General features: G+C 45.1%; 1 protein-coding gene across 1 annotated transcript; it reads right to left on the reverse strand.

Annotated features, from left to right (window-relative positions):
* Window positions 1-309: 309 nt before the first annotated feature.
* Window positions 310-8379, reverse strand: CD180 (CD180 molecule). The gene is given in 4 exon segments (XM_080973809.1): window positions 310-2555; window positions 2559-2721; window positions 4140-4306; window positions 8099-8379. Coding segments are annotated over 4 exon segments (1983 nt in total). The 5' UTR covers window positions 8189-8379; the 3' UTR covers window positions 310-992.
* Window positions 8380-17255: the final 8876 nt, after the last annotated feature.

The following is a 17255-nucleotide window of genomic DNA, read 5'->3' on the forward strand; positions in this document are numbered from 1 at the left end:
CAAAGCGGGGGGGGGGGAGAATTGAAGAAGAGAGAAAAAGAGGTTCATGAGGGGCCCTACCGCCAGCAGGATAGAGGAGGAAGAGTGATGGAGTGGCAACTCAAGTACAACCATCTCTTGAACTGGCCCTACTTGGCAGGGTAAAATGGGGAGGGTTTAACTCCCTTTGTGCAGCAAATAAATAGATGGATCTAGGTAGGTCCTGGAATAAAATACATGGCTGCCACATCACGTCCAGTTTAGCCCTTATTTGTGTGTGTAATATTTACCCTCTTTAACCCTTGTGAGAAAACATTAAACAAACAGTAATGAAAACGAGAACTGCCTTGCTATTTATTATTGTGGCATTTTTATTCCAAATATGGAAGCCTAGGCTGAGTACTTCTGAGTACTTTCAAGCTTTTTCTTGTCCAGGAATTAGCAGGAGTCTTCCTTGCCAAATGTAAAATGATCACCTAGGAAAGAACAACTGCCTTACATTTTTCAGGTTAAGATACTGTCAACCTTACCCTGACCTGGTGCACTGTGAGGTGGTCAATTTTAGCCTCCTATATGGCACTGAGAATGAACTCTACCTGGAAAATGCAAGACCGAACAGTGAACTCTGGCTTTCTCTTATTTCCATACCTTGCAGTGATTTCCTTTGCCGTGTTATCTCATGTCAAAAACAAGTTAACCAAGTGCAGTACAGGCAACTCATGATTTAGGCGCACCTGAATGATGTGCGATCACACACATGCACACTGCACCAAACCTGAAAACAGCCCCAAAACATCATAAAGATGTCATGAAAAGGGGTTGGGGGTGGAGCAGAGTGGGCTTTTGCTTGCATGTGTCCAGAATGGAACTCCTATGCAAAACAAGGACTGCCTGTACAGTCAACAACAACTGGAACAAAAATTAGTATTAGAAAGTGGAATTCCCTTATAAGCATCTTCCTACTAATTTGTTGGCTTTTGTTACTCTTTTATATCTTTTCTTTCTCCAGGAACTCAAAGCTGTTGGTAGTTTCTCCTTAAAAAACGTATGATCAAAATGAAGGTCACTACAATTACTGCTGTCGTAACAAAGGCAATCAATACTACTTGAGCAGTGCTAAACCCACAGGACAGATTTATAGAGAGGAGCTTAGAGCCCGCTAGTGATTTGGGCTCTGAGCACACTGTCTCTTCAGAGTCTTCAATTTTATCTGTGTTTTGCTTGTACCAAGTTAATAATCCAATATTGGAACAGGTGCATTCCAGTGGATTGTAACTTAAATTGATCACACTCTGGCCAGATAGGTTAGTCAACATATCACGTGGGATAATATGGATCCTATTGTTGGCAAAATTGAGATATATGTTTCTCAGGCTGGAAAATGCATCTGAATTGAATGCAATAAGATTGTTGTGGCTCAAGTCCATGTGTTTTAACTTCTTGAGGCTAGAAAATGCTTTGGTTTGTATAGCTGACAATTTGCAGGAAGATAAAGTTAACACTTCCAAATTGGGTGCCTGCTGAAAGAGGTTGTCTTCCAGGATGGTCTTGGATTCAAAGTTATTTCCATTCAGCTTCAAGACAATAAGATTCTCCAGACCTTGTAAAATGTGTGGGATATTGAGATCAATTTTAGAGTAAGAAAGGTTCAGAATCTGCAAAAAATGCAGGTTGCAGAAGGGTCTTTGGGAAGCATTGATGAGAATCTGTGTGGAAGTGAGGTCCAGAACCTTCAGGTTACTGCTTTCATTGAACGCTGCATTGTGGAACCTGAGCTTGCTATTGTAGCTCAGGTTGAGGTGTTGCAAGCTGCTCAGGCCACGGAGCGGCTTGCTGCAGCAGTCGGCGCTTTCTATTTGAGATCTGCTCAAGTCAAGGTGTTGCAGTTTCGACAAAGACCCTAGGCACCCAGATCCCAAATCCAAGCTTTTCAGATTCCCTCTGAGAGAAATATGGGTGAGGTTGGGGAAAGCAGAAGCCCTGATATTGCAAAGGTGCTCAAATTTATTCTTGTCGAGATTGAGTTCCCTCAGGAAATTCAACTGAACCAGGCCAGTGGGTAGTTCGCCAATGTCTGTGTGGGCCATGTCCAACTTTTGGAGTTTGGCCAAACAATGGAATGTGTCAGCTGAGAAGTATAGGAAATGGCGATATGGCAGATAGAGGTAGTCAACAGAGATGTTGCAGATACCCTGCAACATGGTGGGAGTTATGGGAAGGGCATGTCTATCCAAAGAATTCCCAAGTCGAAGAGCAACAGTACTGGCATCCTGCAGCCCTTCCAGGATCACCGAAACATTAACACAACGGCCAAAATCCAAAGTATAGAAAAAAATGGAACTGAAAGCCTTGGTCTCAATGTGCATAATATCGTTGTCTGCAAGAATGAGAGTCAGATTGCTGACTCGCTTTAATACCCTTATGTCTTCAGCTGATATTCTTTGTATTATGTTCATCTGAAAATCCAAATATTTGAGGTTCCTCGTTGGAAAATGTGATGGGAGCTCTAGTGATTGGATGTAGTTGTCTTTTAGAATCAGTGTCTCCAAGTTACCCAGGTCCTGCATTGGGATGGATTATAAACTACTGAGTCCTGTTTGCGTTAGGTCAAGGTGTTTCAGAGAGTGAGGTCCAGCGAATGCTCTGTCTGCCAGAAACAGAAGATTGTTTCCAGTCAAGATGATTGTCTCCAGGTGAGCGTTGTTTCCGAAGACATCCTCATATACCCAGTTAATTTGACACCTTAAAAAACAAAACACACACACACAAGTCTAGCATTGAATCACCACAACTGCATTTGCTTATCTTATTAATATACACCTACGGAAACAATAAAAATGGATTTCCTGCTTTTTACATTTTTAATGAGAGGAGAACAATACAACCGGCACAGCTGTAAATGGGATCATATTTTGCACCAACCTAAATAGGCAGTGAACATTAACACTGCAATTCATTGTCTCTCATTCAGTCAGCACAGTCATTTATCTTTGCACAATGAAACATTTTCTCTTCCTCCCACCATGTGTGCCCTAAATCTGTTCTAGGGGTTCCCGAACCCTCTGGAGCAGATCTGGGGAGGGTGTGAAGGGGAGGGAGAAATTCCAATGAAAAGATGTGCATGGATGGGTACCCAAGTTGTGTGTCTGTTTTTAATCAATGAGGGTCTCTGCTAATTTCAGGCTGAGCATGAACTGCCGTACCTTTTTGTAGCCATGCACTATGTTCCGGGAACATTCCAATGCACCCACTTGCATAAATCCTTGTAAGTCATATAACACAGGAGGGTATACCAGTGTGCCAAAGCATTTGCTTTTGCAGTTTTGTTGAAGAGCAGCTTTTCACACTCCTCAGCTATTCTCTGAAATTGAGGCGTTTGTTCTTGCCTCTTCATTTGGTTTTGGCAGCACAATTTGTATGAAAAACAGAATTCTGTGTGCAGGTACAGGGCAGTAAGTTTTGTATGTTTGCTGTTTGTTCAAGCATGAGCCATTAGTGCCTGTGTAGCGGGGGGGGGGGGGAGCTTAATCCTCACCCCAGCAAGCAAACCAAGCAGAGATGTAAGAGGAGGGTTCAGCCTGATTTAGGAGATATATAGTGAGTAATACTGCTATTTCCCTAGAAGAAACCAGTGCCATTTCCCGACACTGGCCATATTGTGGTTTCTCCTATTTCCTCTTTCCTTGCAAGATAAGTCAGTCAGTTTATATAGATGTCAAGAAACAAAATATGCACCCAGAGTTTGTCATATAGGACTTCTTTCAATACACTACTGCAGGGTAATGAAGCAAGTTCTATGAATTTCTGGTCTTGTAATATGTGTGCCTTGGTAGGGTCTGGTTTTGCCTTTCAGGTGATTTTGCATAGCATTATAGGACTTCAGGCAGCAGTTTTAGGTGTCAGTTCTAGGCTGCACATAGCATAGCGTTAGGTAATAGCACTGCACAGGTTGTGACTGTCAGTTTACCACAACTACAAAATTTTCTAACAAGTATCGATTCACAGTGCAATGACTTGTGGGAGCAGGTTTGGGTAGATGAGAGTTCTAGCTTTGAGGCTTAAAGATCTCTTGGCTGTAACCACAGTTACCACTTGCTTGAAAAGTTGAAGTGAAAGTCCCAATTTGCACAAAAAGAGGTGAGCACAAAGATCTAGCATACCTTGTTAAGTCTAAATATACCAGATCTTTCAGCTTGCTGAGTGTTGATTGCTGAAGGGAATGCAGGAAGTTGAAGCTGAAATCAAGGACTTGGGTTATGTTAGGTAGTTGCTCAGGAATCTCTTTCAGTCCCAAATCTTCACAACTGTAACTTCTGTTGGCAATAAGCTGTAAAAATTACACACAGTTTTATGGATCCACACACTTTGATGCACAGAGATGCATTAATGCAACAGAGGTGTGTGCATCTCTGTTGGCACAATGCAATCTCTTGTAATTGGAGTTTGTAAATAAATAAACAAATTCCTTTTGAAACTTCTAATATTGTCCCATCTCTGTACTGGCCTGAATCTGTACCAATGTAAAAAATGGACTCTGCCTGGGAATCTGACATGCTATCTCCTTTTTATTTTTTCATGGAAGGTGAAGTGTATAAGCATTGTGCAACAAATTATTTTGTTATTGTAGTAATAGTACCAGCAAGGGTCTTTTGTAGTTTTCAGAAACTCTGGTGTTTGTATCTGAAATCAAAGGCAAAAGTTCAGGCGATGCTGGTGACTTCTTTAATTGTCAGACAACTTACAAATTTTGAGAACTATAAAAGGAAGGCAAACCTGAGGGGATTTCCCCTCACATTCTGGACCCTGCTTTTGGCACCTTCAAGCCAGCTCATATTTTATCTAAGGTGATACAGGCTTTATTCATATCTGTAAGAAAACTGCCCTGCAGATAAGTAATGAGAGGGACCCTCTCCCAAAATGTCCAGTCCAAGCTGCAGCTTTTCACAGCTGTATTGGCTTAAAAAAAGTGGGAGGGGGAGAGTCTTTCAAATGACTGAGGCTGCAATGGGATTCCTGAATAGAAAAGTATAGGGTTGTGCTTTGAGTGTCATTTTTAATTTGATATGGACTCTTCTTTCTGAAACTCTGTATATGGGGGAGGGGAAGAGACTACACCAGCAGACGACATAAGATATTAGAGTCAATATAATGCTATGTGACTGGCGCTGTCAAAATCAGGGCAGACCAAGTGGGTCACAAAATGTAGTTGGATACAGAACCTGTGGCCACACACTGCCTTGTTGCATTGCAGGGAGCAAGGCCAAAATTTGACCCCCACCCACCCGCCAGCCCTTGAGCTGTCTTCCCAAAGCTGGATAAGCAAGGCACCAGGCTTTGGGAAGCAGGTGTGAGCCTCTGGCAGGGCCCTCCCACCTCCCCAAAGCTGAAAAAGCACTAACTAGAATTTGCAAAGGAGGCTGGAGGACCTTGTTAGGACCCTGTCAGAGTCCTCACACATCCTTCCCAAAGCCCAGCACCTCACTTACGCAGCTTTGGGAACACAGTGCGAGGGCTGGATGGTGTCATGGGCCAGGAGCCAGCTTCACCTACTGAACAGCAGCCTGAAGGGGGAGTGACTCCACCTACAGCTGATCAGCCTTCAAGGACTCAGAGGAGAAGGCACTGATAAGAACCAGCTGGCTTCAGCCTTCTTAAGCACAGCTTCCAACAGCAGTCAGAGGCTGGTAACAACACTTGTAGTTCCTGGTCCTATATTGCTGCTTTCTGCTTGACCCTTGACCCCATGATCTTTGGATTTTCTGACCCCAGACCATCTGACCACATGGGTTGCTGTTCACCCAACCCTAGGACTGGACCTGACTTTGGATGCTGACTCTGCCACAAGGCAAGTACACCTCAGAGACAACTCTTGTTGGTTGGCTGGCCTCCACTGAGCCCTGCATGTTGTTGCTTAGCAATGAGATTACAACAAGTGGGGGCATCAATTGTTTCCGAGGGGCGCCAAAAAAAGGCCTTGAGGGCCACATGTGGCTCTTGGGCCATGTGTTGGACTGCCCTGGTCTCATGGCTCTTGGGCCATGTGTTGGACTGCAAATTCTAGTATTGAACTTTGTGTGCTAAAAGCTGCTGTTATTGTTGTTAGATCTATAAAGGACCTGAATACAGATTCAGAGTGGGACCATGGTGTGAATAAACACTTGAACCCCTCCCCACAACACCACAGTCTTAGTCCAGATAGGCTCCCAGTGATTGATATTCTTTCTCTCTTTTTTAAAGCCTATGCGGATGCTAATATTGTGATTAAGATCAATTCTAGTTTGGCCCTATGCAGAGGCCATTCTTAGTTCTGTTACTCCTAATTATCCTTGAAACTGGAGTGGGATATGTGCCAGATGACAACTATTGCAACAGGTTAAAACATTAAAGTGAGAAAAATTATTAGAATAATTAAAAGGGGAAGTTAAATGCAAATATTAGTGCTCCTTTTAGTCTGTAGCTATTTTATCTAGTGGAGGGGGGACATTTCCCCCCCTGGTACTGTATAGAAAATGCCACCTCTTTTAACAAATTCTGAAAGCACATTCAAATACACTCATCAAGTATTGCTTTTGCAAAGGTAGTTCTTTGATAAGGTGAAAAGCTGAAAGAAATATTAACCTACCTACTTGTGTAACTGTGACTCGTCTCCTCTGCTACATCTGTCAAGGATGTTACTGCTTGCAGCATAAAGTGTGCAAAAAAAAAGGTCTAGTTCTACAGAAATTAGGTACATTTAAACTGCTTATAAAACAAAGCACCTGTTCGGAAGCCCTGCTGCAAACAGATTAAAGGCACCAGTGGTCTGTTTCATTACAACCCCCTCTGGTTCCAGAAAACATCTAGTAAAACGTCCATGTGCACGCACAGTCTGCAAAATGTGTGCACTACCTCAAAAATGGGTTCTCTGTCATTGCCTCTCATGTCTACATGTCCGTTTAAAACTTCTTAGACACAATTCAGGACAAGATTTTGCAGACTGGTCCTTTTGCTTATTGACATACTGCACTGTATGACCTCCTTGCAGGAGATGTGCTTAAATCTTTGGTGCAATAGGCAGCAAGGGGCTTACTCCCAATTACTGTATCAGGGGCGCCATCTCGCCCTCAGGATTGTGGGTGCCCACCCCCACAACGTAGATATTACATGCCTGCACATAGTTGTGGGCGGTGGCACAGCACCTTCTCTTCCATCTCTCTGCAGCAAGCAAGGCACTGGCGGAGGAAGGGGGCGGGGAGTGCATCGCCCCCCGGCACCACGATCCCGGTGGGGTGCCATTCTGGCTCCCCCCCCTGCACTGGCTGCCACGCCCCCAGGACGTGCCCCACGCCCTCACCTGCTCTCCATCCCCGGTGCTGGAGCATGAAGCTCTGCCACTGCAGCAAGCCACCCTTTTCTGTGGGGAGGGGCTCAGACTTGGAGGCAGAGAGACTCTGCCTCTGCATCCCAGCCCCCTCCCCATTAAAGGGTGCCTCGCTTCCTGGATGCTGAGGGAGGAACTGAACTGCTTCTCTCTCACAGGCAGTGCCGCTACCTCATGCTGGCTTTTCTCATTGACTTTGTGGGCGCCCAGTCCCCTCCCCCAATTATATTATTGTGGTTGCCCAAGCACCTGTTGCCCCCTGGAGTTGGCTCCTATGAACTGTATATAGGATTGCATTCATAGGTTGGAATCCTAAATAAACTTGCTCTTCACCAGGGAGCACTGTGCTACTGAACACAGTGAAAATGCATAGCTATAAGGCTAAAATTGTGAGTACAAGAGAATAAACTCCATTAAAACAACGAGAAATATATTTCCAAGTAGATACGCATAGGACTGTCCCTATTAAGTCCCACGCTAAAATGGCACAGGATTATCGCTGCTAATTTAAGGTTTGCCTTTTCAGCGAGAAAGGATCCTCGAGGTCTAGAAATTTTTCCTGCCTGAGGCCGGTTTTAGCGAATGTGCTCCGAAGGCACAGCATTGTCCCTGATACTTTTGCCCCACCAACCGCAAATTTCATAGCCCTTTGAAGTAACCTGATGTTAGCATGCAAGTATTCACTGCCACAGATTAATTATTGATTCTCTCTTGAAGACGCTTTTCCCCGAATAGAGAGACAAACAAGTTATCACTCACCTCAGTGCACATCATATCTGCTGGCTTGGTTACTTCACAGCTAACATCTAAAAGGCCCATCAGAACCCAGCAGAACGTGCACCAGGCCATTAGGAGGGTTTATTAGATTCTCCACACAGACGAGCTGCGGTAATGGAAGTCAGATGAAAAATAATTTTCCAGAATGGGGGTTTAGAAAGCTTTGTTAAACTGGAGATGTGAGAGACAAAACGGCCGTCACAGCTAAAAAGAAGTTTCCTCTTGAAGCCTAGTCATTTACGGGCCCTGCAGCCAACCTTTTCGGTTCCTTTTTTCTGCCCCACACTTAAATCCTTGCATCAGTCTGCCCACTTCCGCATTAAATGTCAGGAGATAGGCACGTGAAAAGAGGGTTTGGTCTTTGAGGTTAACTTGGTGTCAGTGCTATTTTTCTTTTCTTTTCTTTTTTAAAAAAGAGGGGCCAGAACTCACCTTGTTCTCTTATAATGGCAATGGTGCCTACCTGAGAGGTGCCAAAACTGAGTTCCGGCTGAAAAAAAGCCCTGCTTGCTTCATCAGAGGAACGTTCCAAGTGAAGCAAATTAGGTGCCACAGAAGCCTTCCAAATCAAATGTGTGTCGTTTGCTGGGAACATTCTTCTTTCCCCAGTATTTAGGGGTTACGGCTGTCGATTACACTGCCAAAATGGCACCTTCCTTACACAAGAGGGAGGTATCCACAGGCTCTGAACATTTTTTTAAACACAAGAACCATTTTTTAAAAATCTGAAGTTGGGTGCAGCCATGTGAGGGACCCCCAAAACAGCCCAGCATTGATTCTGTGGGGGATGATGTGCTGAAACAGTGACTCAAAGGATTGAGGACAAGTATTCCAGTACCAATGTAAGGAGACTTGTCATCTCATCCCACTGCTGGGAACCAACCCCAGACCAAACGCTGCCCAGCCAGTTCACTTCCCATTTTGCTATGCGTGGTCCATTACTGTTGCGGCATATTGTTTTGTTTTGTATTTATTGTGTGTGTGTGTGTGTGTGTTTCTTTTGAATCTTTTATACCTGTTTTTGCAGCTCACATGAGCTGCTTAATAAAGTGATTTACAATTCAATTATTAAAAACAATTGAATACAACAATTTCAAAAGCAAGCCATGATATCAGACACCATCCAGGCAATAACTTTTTTTTTTTTTTAAAGCAGGTTTCAGGTGGGATCAAAAAGCTTCCAAGATGGAAGCCAAAATAGGTCCCTCAGTGCAGGGTATCCCACAATTTGGGCAGTACGACTGAAATAAAATGGCTGTGCCCATGGAGCCCCTTGTGGTAGTGGATGCATGAGGGACCCTCCCAATGACCTAAATGGATGGGCAAGCTCATGTTCATGAGAGGCAACGGGGGAGGGGCACATGGAGCAGAGCAGGACATCTTTGATCCACTTCCTAAGTACACCAAGCTTTTTTTTTACTTGATTTTGGGCTAATAACTGTATTGGGGCACCTCAATGCCCCACAGGACTAGTTCAAAGCAGTTTATGGAAAAGGGAATAAGAATAAGAGCAAGAATAAGAATAAATTTATTATTTCTACCCCGCCCATATGGCTGGGTTTCCTCAGCCACTCTGGGCAACTTTCAACAGAACATTAAAAACAGAATAAAACTTCAAACATAAAAAACTTCCCTAAACAGGGCTGCCTTCAGGTGTCTTCTAAAAGTCGGATACAGTGGTGCCTCGCAAGACGAAAAGAATCCGTTCCGCGAGTCTCTTCGTCTTGCGGGTTTTTTCGTCTTGCGAAGCAAGCCCATTAGAGGTTTAGCGGCTTAGCGCTACAGTATTAGCGGCTTAGCCGGCTTAAAGATCAGTTGATTAGTGGCTTAACGATCTGCTGATAAGCGGCTTAGCATCAGCTGTTAAGCGGCTTAAAGATCAGCTGATAAGCGGCTTAGCATCAGCTGTTAAGCGGCTTAAAGATCAGCTGATAAGCGGCTTAGCCATCAGCTGATAAGCGGCTTAGCCATCAGCTGATAAGCGGCTTAGCATCAGCTGTTAAGCGGCTTAAAGATCAGCTGATAAGCAGCTTAGCCATCAGCTGATAAGCGGTTTAGCGGCTTGGGAAAAAGGGGGGGAAAGGAAAAAAACCCTGCAGGAACTCGCAAGACATTTTCGTCTTGCGAAGCAAGCACATAGGAAATTAGTTTTGCGAAGCACCTCCAAAACGGAAAACCCTTTCGTCTAGCGGGTTTTCCGTCTTGCGAGGCATTCGTCTTGCGGGGCACCACTGTAGTTTATTTCCTTGATATCTGATGGGAGGGCGCTCCACAGGGTGAATCTCAAGACAGAAAATCACCTCCTACTGCACACAAAGCCTGTTTCCTTTAGGACTGTTTTGCTCTTGTGAATAGGGCTGATGTGTGAAGGAGAACCAGGATGCTGTATCTTTAGTATCTAGATAGCATGGGGAACTGTAAATATGCAGGGGTGAGAAGATGTGCAGCAACCTACATAGATTTCCCCCTATTCCAAAAGGTACCAGGCCTCCTTTTCTCAGCGTGCACACAAATAGTGCATTGCAATGCCTCTTCCCTCCTCCCCATCTCAGGTGCCCTTCTGTGTCTTCTACAGATTACCTATTTTGTTTTAGCAGTTTCCGTTCTCAATCCAACTTTTGTTCGTCCCCTTGTGGCAAGGGCATATTCTCATTTCAGTCCGTGATGCACTTAAAACAAAGTGATTTTATCAGTAAGTTCAAGGTCTCTTAGTTTTCCTCCCATTATCCCATTTTACACTCTCCTTGGTGCTTTGTGTTGCCCACTTCATATCCCATTCAATTACTCCGAGGAATGGGATTGCCAATAGCCTTGCCTTGCTGCAGTCACTAAATCAGACCATTTACTGAAGCGCCTGTCTAATCCTAGTGGGCATATTCTTACATCATAAAAAAACAAAAACATCTTATTGCATAGATTAATTTGTCTGCTTCTCCCAATGCTGCACCAGCTTTCTCCGAGGCTGATATCGATGCTTTTGTTAAAAATCAATATGCTTAAGATAGGTTTTGGTCAAGAAACAGTCTCTCCTCCCTGCTTCTTTATTTTCCCCCCAATCTCTCTCAGCAATCTGTGGCGTAAGTATTCATAGTGTGATCTAGCAAGGTGCAAATTCTTCTTTAACCTCCTCCTCTTCTCAGTATTGCCCCCCCCCCCCGCCTGCCACAGTTCAATGTGACCGTGGCTAATGCTTTGTCTATGACTGAGAGCTCTTTCCACTAACTCCTCCTGCTTCAGTAAGAAGGGAAATGAGGGCATTAATGACTTTTTGTCTGTGCCCACCGGTTCTTTACTACTCCTGTTCCGACAAGAAATGTAATCTGACTGCTGGGACATTTAATTCTGTGCTCTGTAACTCTTGAGAGAAACAGAACCTGACTGCAAGGCCAAAAGGCAAGTTCTGGTCTGCGATCCTTGAAAGATGCTTCCTGCAGTGTTGCTGTAAATGCCTGATAGTCTGGTGGCTGTCGATTGGATCCCTGGCGTGGCGGCCTGATAGCAGGTGCTGCCACGGCGCTGTGGGTTTTGTGCAGAGGATGTGGTTAAATGAGGCTGAAATGCAAAGCAGGCAGGGAGAGCCTCCTGTTTCACGAGCACCAGATGTATCTGCCCATCCACATCAAGGTCAGCAGGAACCATATGAAGGCGTTCTCCGGGCGAGGGCTCGGTTGTTAAATACGCACACTTAGAAATGCTGCAGAGTTGTTAGTTAGTGATCTGCCCTCCCACCAGGCACTTGGCAAGCGAAGTCTAATGCGATGACAATGGATAGGAGTCCTGAGCATCGAAGCTACCGAACAGATAGCAGCTCCACTAATTCAATCAATTGAGTTTCAAGCAATCAAGACACCATCTGGACAGAATCTAACTCATTGCCCAAGAAGATAAAGACATCTGGACTTCCTAGATGCCAAGGACATGCTTGCTTAGTCCCATAGGCTGCAGGCTGCAGCCAGGCTCACGCTGACAAGTTTTCTTAATTATGCTGAAATAATCTCACCCTGCAAGTGCCAGGCACTCCTCGCTTCAAAAGGTTAGAAGGATCATGTTTCACAAAGCAGAGCCTGAGGAGGAGCCATCTCCCGTTGTGATTGGAGGGAGCCCCAACCAACCTTTGTAAGAAAGGGCAAATCGAATGACAAGGTGAGGTAGGTCTATAAATTCAGTCAGAACCGTATATTCAATTTTCCATTGAAATCTGGGATGAAATCGGCGATGAAATCGCTGTGGTACCATTTTCTACTTTGGCACTCCGGTGCTAGTAACACATATTCCCAACATGCTCAGACAGGAGCACGAGCCAAATCAATTTTGTGCAAAACAGGGCAAGCGAGAGCATGGGCAATTCCAAGCGTCTGGAGCTGAGCGAGCTTGGTTCATGTGTCACGAAGCAGGCCAGACAAGAGTGAGAGCAGCAGTGGCAGAAACTGCACAGGTGATCATGCGTAAGTGTGACTGCCTCTGTCGCTGAGAAAGGCAGCTTCTCTGCCAGCATCACAAGGAGCTGGTGAGATCGCATCTAGAATTAGAACCAGAACCCTTGAAAAGCAGCTGTGAAAGGTGCGCAAGCACAGGACTGGACCAAGACATTTTGGCGCCTGAGGAGGACCCCAGATTGATGCCAGGGAAGAAGGGGTGAGGGAAGATCTATACAAGAACAAGCAGGGCGGGGGACAGAGAAAGATGAACATCAGGATACACTGCCTGGGCGATCCTGCTGTCTGAGGCCGTTGCCTCTCCTTATCTCATGGGTCGTCTGGTCCTGCTTAAGTCACTCTTAGACACCTTTTTTCTGCCGCTTGTACAGATCTGGAGGAGGTGTCCTAAGCAGCACCCACTGTCTGAGCAAGGGGGAGCCTCTCTTTTATAGCAGCTTCCGGACACATCAGATTGAGTCTCAACTGCAAGTCCCTAACCAATCCAAGTTAGCCACCGGCAGGAGCAGAAAATCCACTGAGTAATTATAAGAAAGGATTAAGAGGGCACAGAAGTGCAAATGTGAGATGTTAATAAATGTTGTGTTTTGCCTTTCCCCCAGACTCAGATTGGTTAAACCCCCCCCCAAAAACAAAACAAAACCCCACCACAGAGTGTTGCAATGTGTTTTACAAGAGATGGAATAAGGCACTGTAGTTCTTTCTATTGTGCAAAGACCAAATGGCATACACTTACGTTTCCCTATTGAAGAAAGCTGAATTTCAATAACACTTCCCATTAATAGCAGAAGTTCCAAAGCTCCGGTCTTTGAAATAACTAGAAACTTAAATCTCACTGTATCTTATAGTGAAGTGACCCATGCATACAACTGGAATTGGATATTAAAATGGAAAGGTTGCTTATGATTCTTTATAATTGAAATGTCAGGCTGCTTAAATAAGCAGTGTTCAGTTAGTGTCGAAGTTCATGCGGTATTGCCATCTAGTGGACAATCATAAAATAGTCTGGAGGAAGGCACTGTCTTTGTCACTAGGGTGGCCTGCGATGCATCCTCCTCATATGAAGGCAGATAGTCTGGTTGGAAAAGCCTTTATGCTGCCTTAGGGTATAAAACCATGTGATCTGGTTCTTGGAGCAAGACTGGACTTTCTGAGTGGAACAAGTGCTTCCTCATAATATTTTCATAGACACTTCATAGCAATGTCAGTTTCCTCTTCCAAGAGCAGGCAGAACAGATCCACAGAAGCAGAAGGGATACAACCTGTATGAGCCTCACCAACAGCAAAAAGAGCCATTTGATCCAAACTGCTTTGGAGAGACTCTTCTTCAAACGCTGGAATGGTGATGCTTCCAAAAATGGAGAGGGATGTCAGTTTAGAAGCTGTAACACTGCTCTGCCTAAACATATAAGCTCACACGGGTGGATTGAATTGCATGCACCATTCATAAGTCTTCCTTTTTTTTTTTTTAACAGGCAGATGATGAAGAGTTGTAATATACAGTGGTACCTCGGGTTACATACACTTCAGGTTACATACGCTTCAGGTTACAGACTCTGCTAACCCAGAAATAGTACCTCGGGTTAAGAACTTTGCTTCAGGATGAGAACAGAAATCGTGCTCCGGCAGCGCAGCAGCAGCGGGAGGCCCCATTAGCTAAAGTGGTGCTTCAGGTTAAGAACAGTTTCAGGTTAAGAACGGACCTCCGGAACGAATTAAGTACTTAACCCGAGGTACCACTGTATCACAATTCTATGAAGGCTAGCAGTTCAGTCAAATGGAAACAAATGCGAGATAGCTCTGACTTCATGTATTTCTGAACTTAACTCTTCCCTCCTTTGTTCTGTTGGTTAAACCCTCCCCTCACCCTTCTAAAGTTGCTATTGGCTGAGGAGGTCTGGAAATACAAGTACTCCTACCTTGGACCGCAAGTGATGAGCTCCCCATACCCTCTGGAGATTAAGGATGATGCCATGAGTATTTCAGGAAAGCGAAAATTCCTCAAATGCCTGTGAGCAGGACCAAGGTGAGCATAGTCCTGCTGAGAGCAGCCCAAGCCCATGCCAGCCCTTCCTCATCCTTCCATTGCCCCTGTCACAATGGAGAGCCAAAGGTATTCTCTGGCTTCCTGTAAGAGCAGACACTGCTTTTGACTAATGGAGCTTAACTCTTTGTTTCAATATGGCGCAACTGAAGCTCAGAGCCTCTAATTACAGCCAAGCCTCTTGGAGGGAGAGTTGGGGGCTTGAAGGAGCCCAGCAGCAACCAGAATCTGGACTGCAAACGGAGCAGGCGCAGTCTTCCTGGATATGCTGAACTGTACTATATATCTCTACTTAAATTATAGCAATTATGTCTGCATTTGCATCTGGGAAAACTTTATGCAGATGCTTCCTCTTTTGGCAAGGCATAAAAGGGCAACCTCCTGGTGGTGTTTTCCTCCCTGGGCTCTGAGCCTGTCTGTCCCATAATTCTGGTAGGGAGCTGACCAGTGTGGGGGACTTTCCTCACGAAAGAGAAAGCCCCTTGGGGCAGTGATGGATCCCCAGAAAGGAAAGACGCTTCCAACCCACCGTCTGTGAGCAGCCATGCCACCTCTGCCTACTCTGAGGTGAATTTCTTCTTTTGAGTGAGGGAAAGGGTAGGTAGCCGTTTCCTCAAGTGCCTCAAGGGCTTACTGTGCATTCAGTCTCAGGCCAAGCCATGGAGCTTGTGTATGGTAAGGTTACCAGATTTTTTTCAAAGAATCTGGGGACACTTTTTTTTTTTTGAAAAGAGAAAACAAAAGTTATTTTTTAAAAAATTAAGAAGTAATACCTTCTCTTTTGTGGTCTCCTCCGTCATGTGTCTTGCCCTCCCAGTGCTCTCCTAACTCTCATCCTCAGCAGTGCGGCAAGGTTGGGGCTCCCCTCTTTTTTCTCCTTCCTCTCTCTTCCTTCTCCTTCTCACTGCATCGACTCCAGGGTTTTCCTGGCCTTGGAGCTCCTCTGGGCAGTTGGCTGGGTGGCTGGGTGCTCTTGCTCCCGGCTTGATTTGGGTCACGGGGGTGGGGGGGAGCGGTTCCCCCAGTTGACGTGGTGGGCATCCCCAGTGCTCCCTTGGCAGTGGCGGCGGTAGCAGCAGTCTCAGCAGCCCAGAGCCAGCTAGTAGCACAGTTGGCTCTGGCTGGCTTCAGGAGCTGCTCGCTGCTGTGGCATCCACCATTTTGCCTCACCAGAAGTCCCCATATCATGTGTCTTGTGTCGTTGAACTAATCACGCAACATTCATTCCCTACTAATAAATCTACAACACTTAAAATATAAATCCGGGGACATTAAATGAAATCCGGGGACATTCCAGGGACAGATTTTGTCGGGGACAGATTAGTGAATCCGGGGACTGTCCCCAGGAAACAGGGACGTCTGGCAACCACAGTGTATGGCAGACACATGAAGGATTTTCACAGGTGTTATGGGTTTTATCGTGTTCTTGGTATCCATGCAACCTCTTCCAGCTTCCCAGTATACTTTTGTGAGGTCTGTGGTGCTTGGAAGCAGCTGCTCCTTGGTTTCCATCTTTGTGTGAGAATCTTTGGGAAATTACTGGTAATATTCTTCCAGAAATCATCTGTTTCTCCGCTTGTATTCTCAGGCAGGCCCGCCTTGATTCCCGCCCCTCCCGACATTCCATAGCACATCTCACGGAGAACGCTCCTGTATTACATTTCCACAGTGATTTCACCTTTGAATGAGAACCGGAATTATCCCTTACACTTGGTTTGATCAGTCACAATGATGAAAGAACAAGTCGTCTTCCTTTAGAACTCAGCATATCGTTTCAAGCATAGAGAGGCTGGCAGTGCTTGCTGCTAATGAGGCCGCATACATCATCCAAGGCAGGTGTTTGCTTGTTTAAAAAAGAGAAGCCTTCTGCCATAGGTATTTCTGAAGAATTATGTCTGGAATTATTATTTTTTAAAAAGTGTTGATGATTCCTTTTAAAACCAATAACAGCAGTGTGATTACTTCAATTATATTATGGGAGTATTGTAGATGTGATGAGCTTTACTTCCCTCATTCTTTGTATGGGGTGCTGCTTAAAGGTAAAGGGACCCCTGACTATTAGGTCCAGTCATGGCCGACTCTGGGGTTGCGGCGCTCATCTTGCTTTATTGGCCGAGGGAGCCGGTGTACAGCTTCCGGGTCATGTGGCCAGCATGACTAAGCCGCTTCTGGCGAACCAGAGCAGCGCACGGAAATGCTGTTTACCATCCCACCGGAGCGGTACCTATTTATCTACTTGCACTTTGACGTGCTTTTGAACTGCTAGGTTGGCAGGAGCAGGGACCGAGCAATGGGAGCTCACCCCATCGCGGGGATTCGAACTGCCGACCTTCTGATCGGCAAGTCCTAGGCTCTGTGGTTAACCCATAGAGCCACCTGCGTCCCTCAATGTTTAGTGATGTTTTAATCAGAGTAGACCTATTTAAATCAACAGACATGACTAAATTAGGTTCCTTACTTGCATTAGGTCTACTCTGAGTAAAGCAATGGTCTTTAACCTTTTATGTACACCACTTAGAAATTCTGAATAATATGTAGTAAATAAATGCCTGGAATGAATGAATGAATGACATCACTGTCTTAAGACATGTGTGTGGCTGGAATGTAGCCAATTGTGCAGAAATAAGAGTTGGTTTTGTTGCCCCACCCGCTTTTTGTC

Source organism: Podarcis pityusensis, assembly GCF_964106645.2.
Source record: "Podarcis pityusensis genome assembly, chromosome: 11".
Classification (NCBI taxonomy): domain Eukaryota; kingdom Metazoa; phylum Chordata; class Lepidosauria; order Squamata; family Lacertidae; genus Podarcis; species Podarcis pityusensis.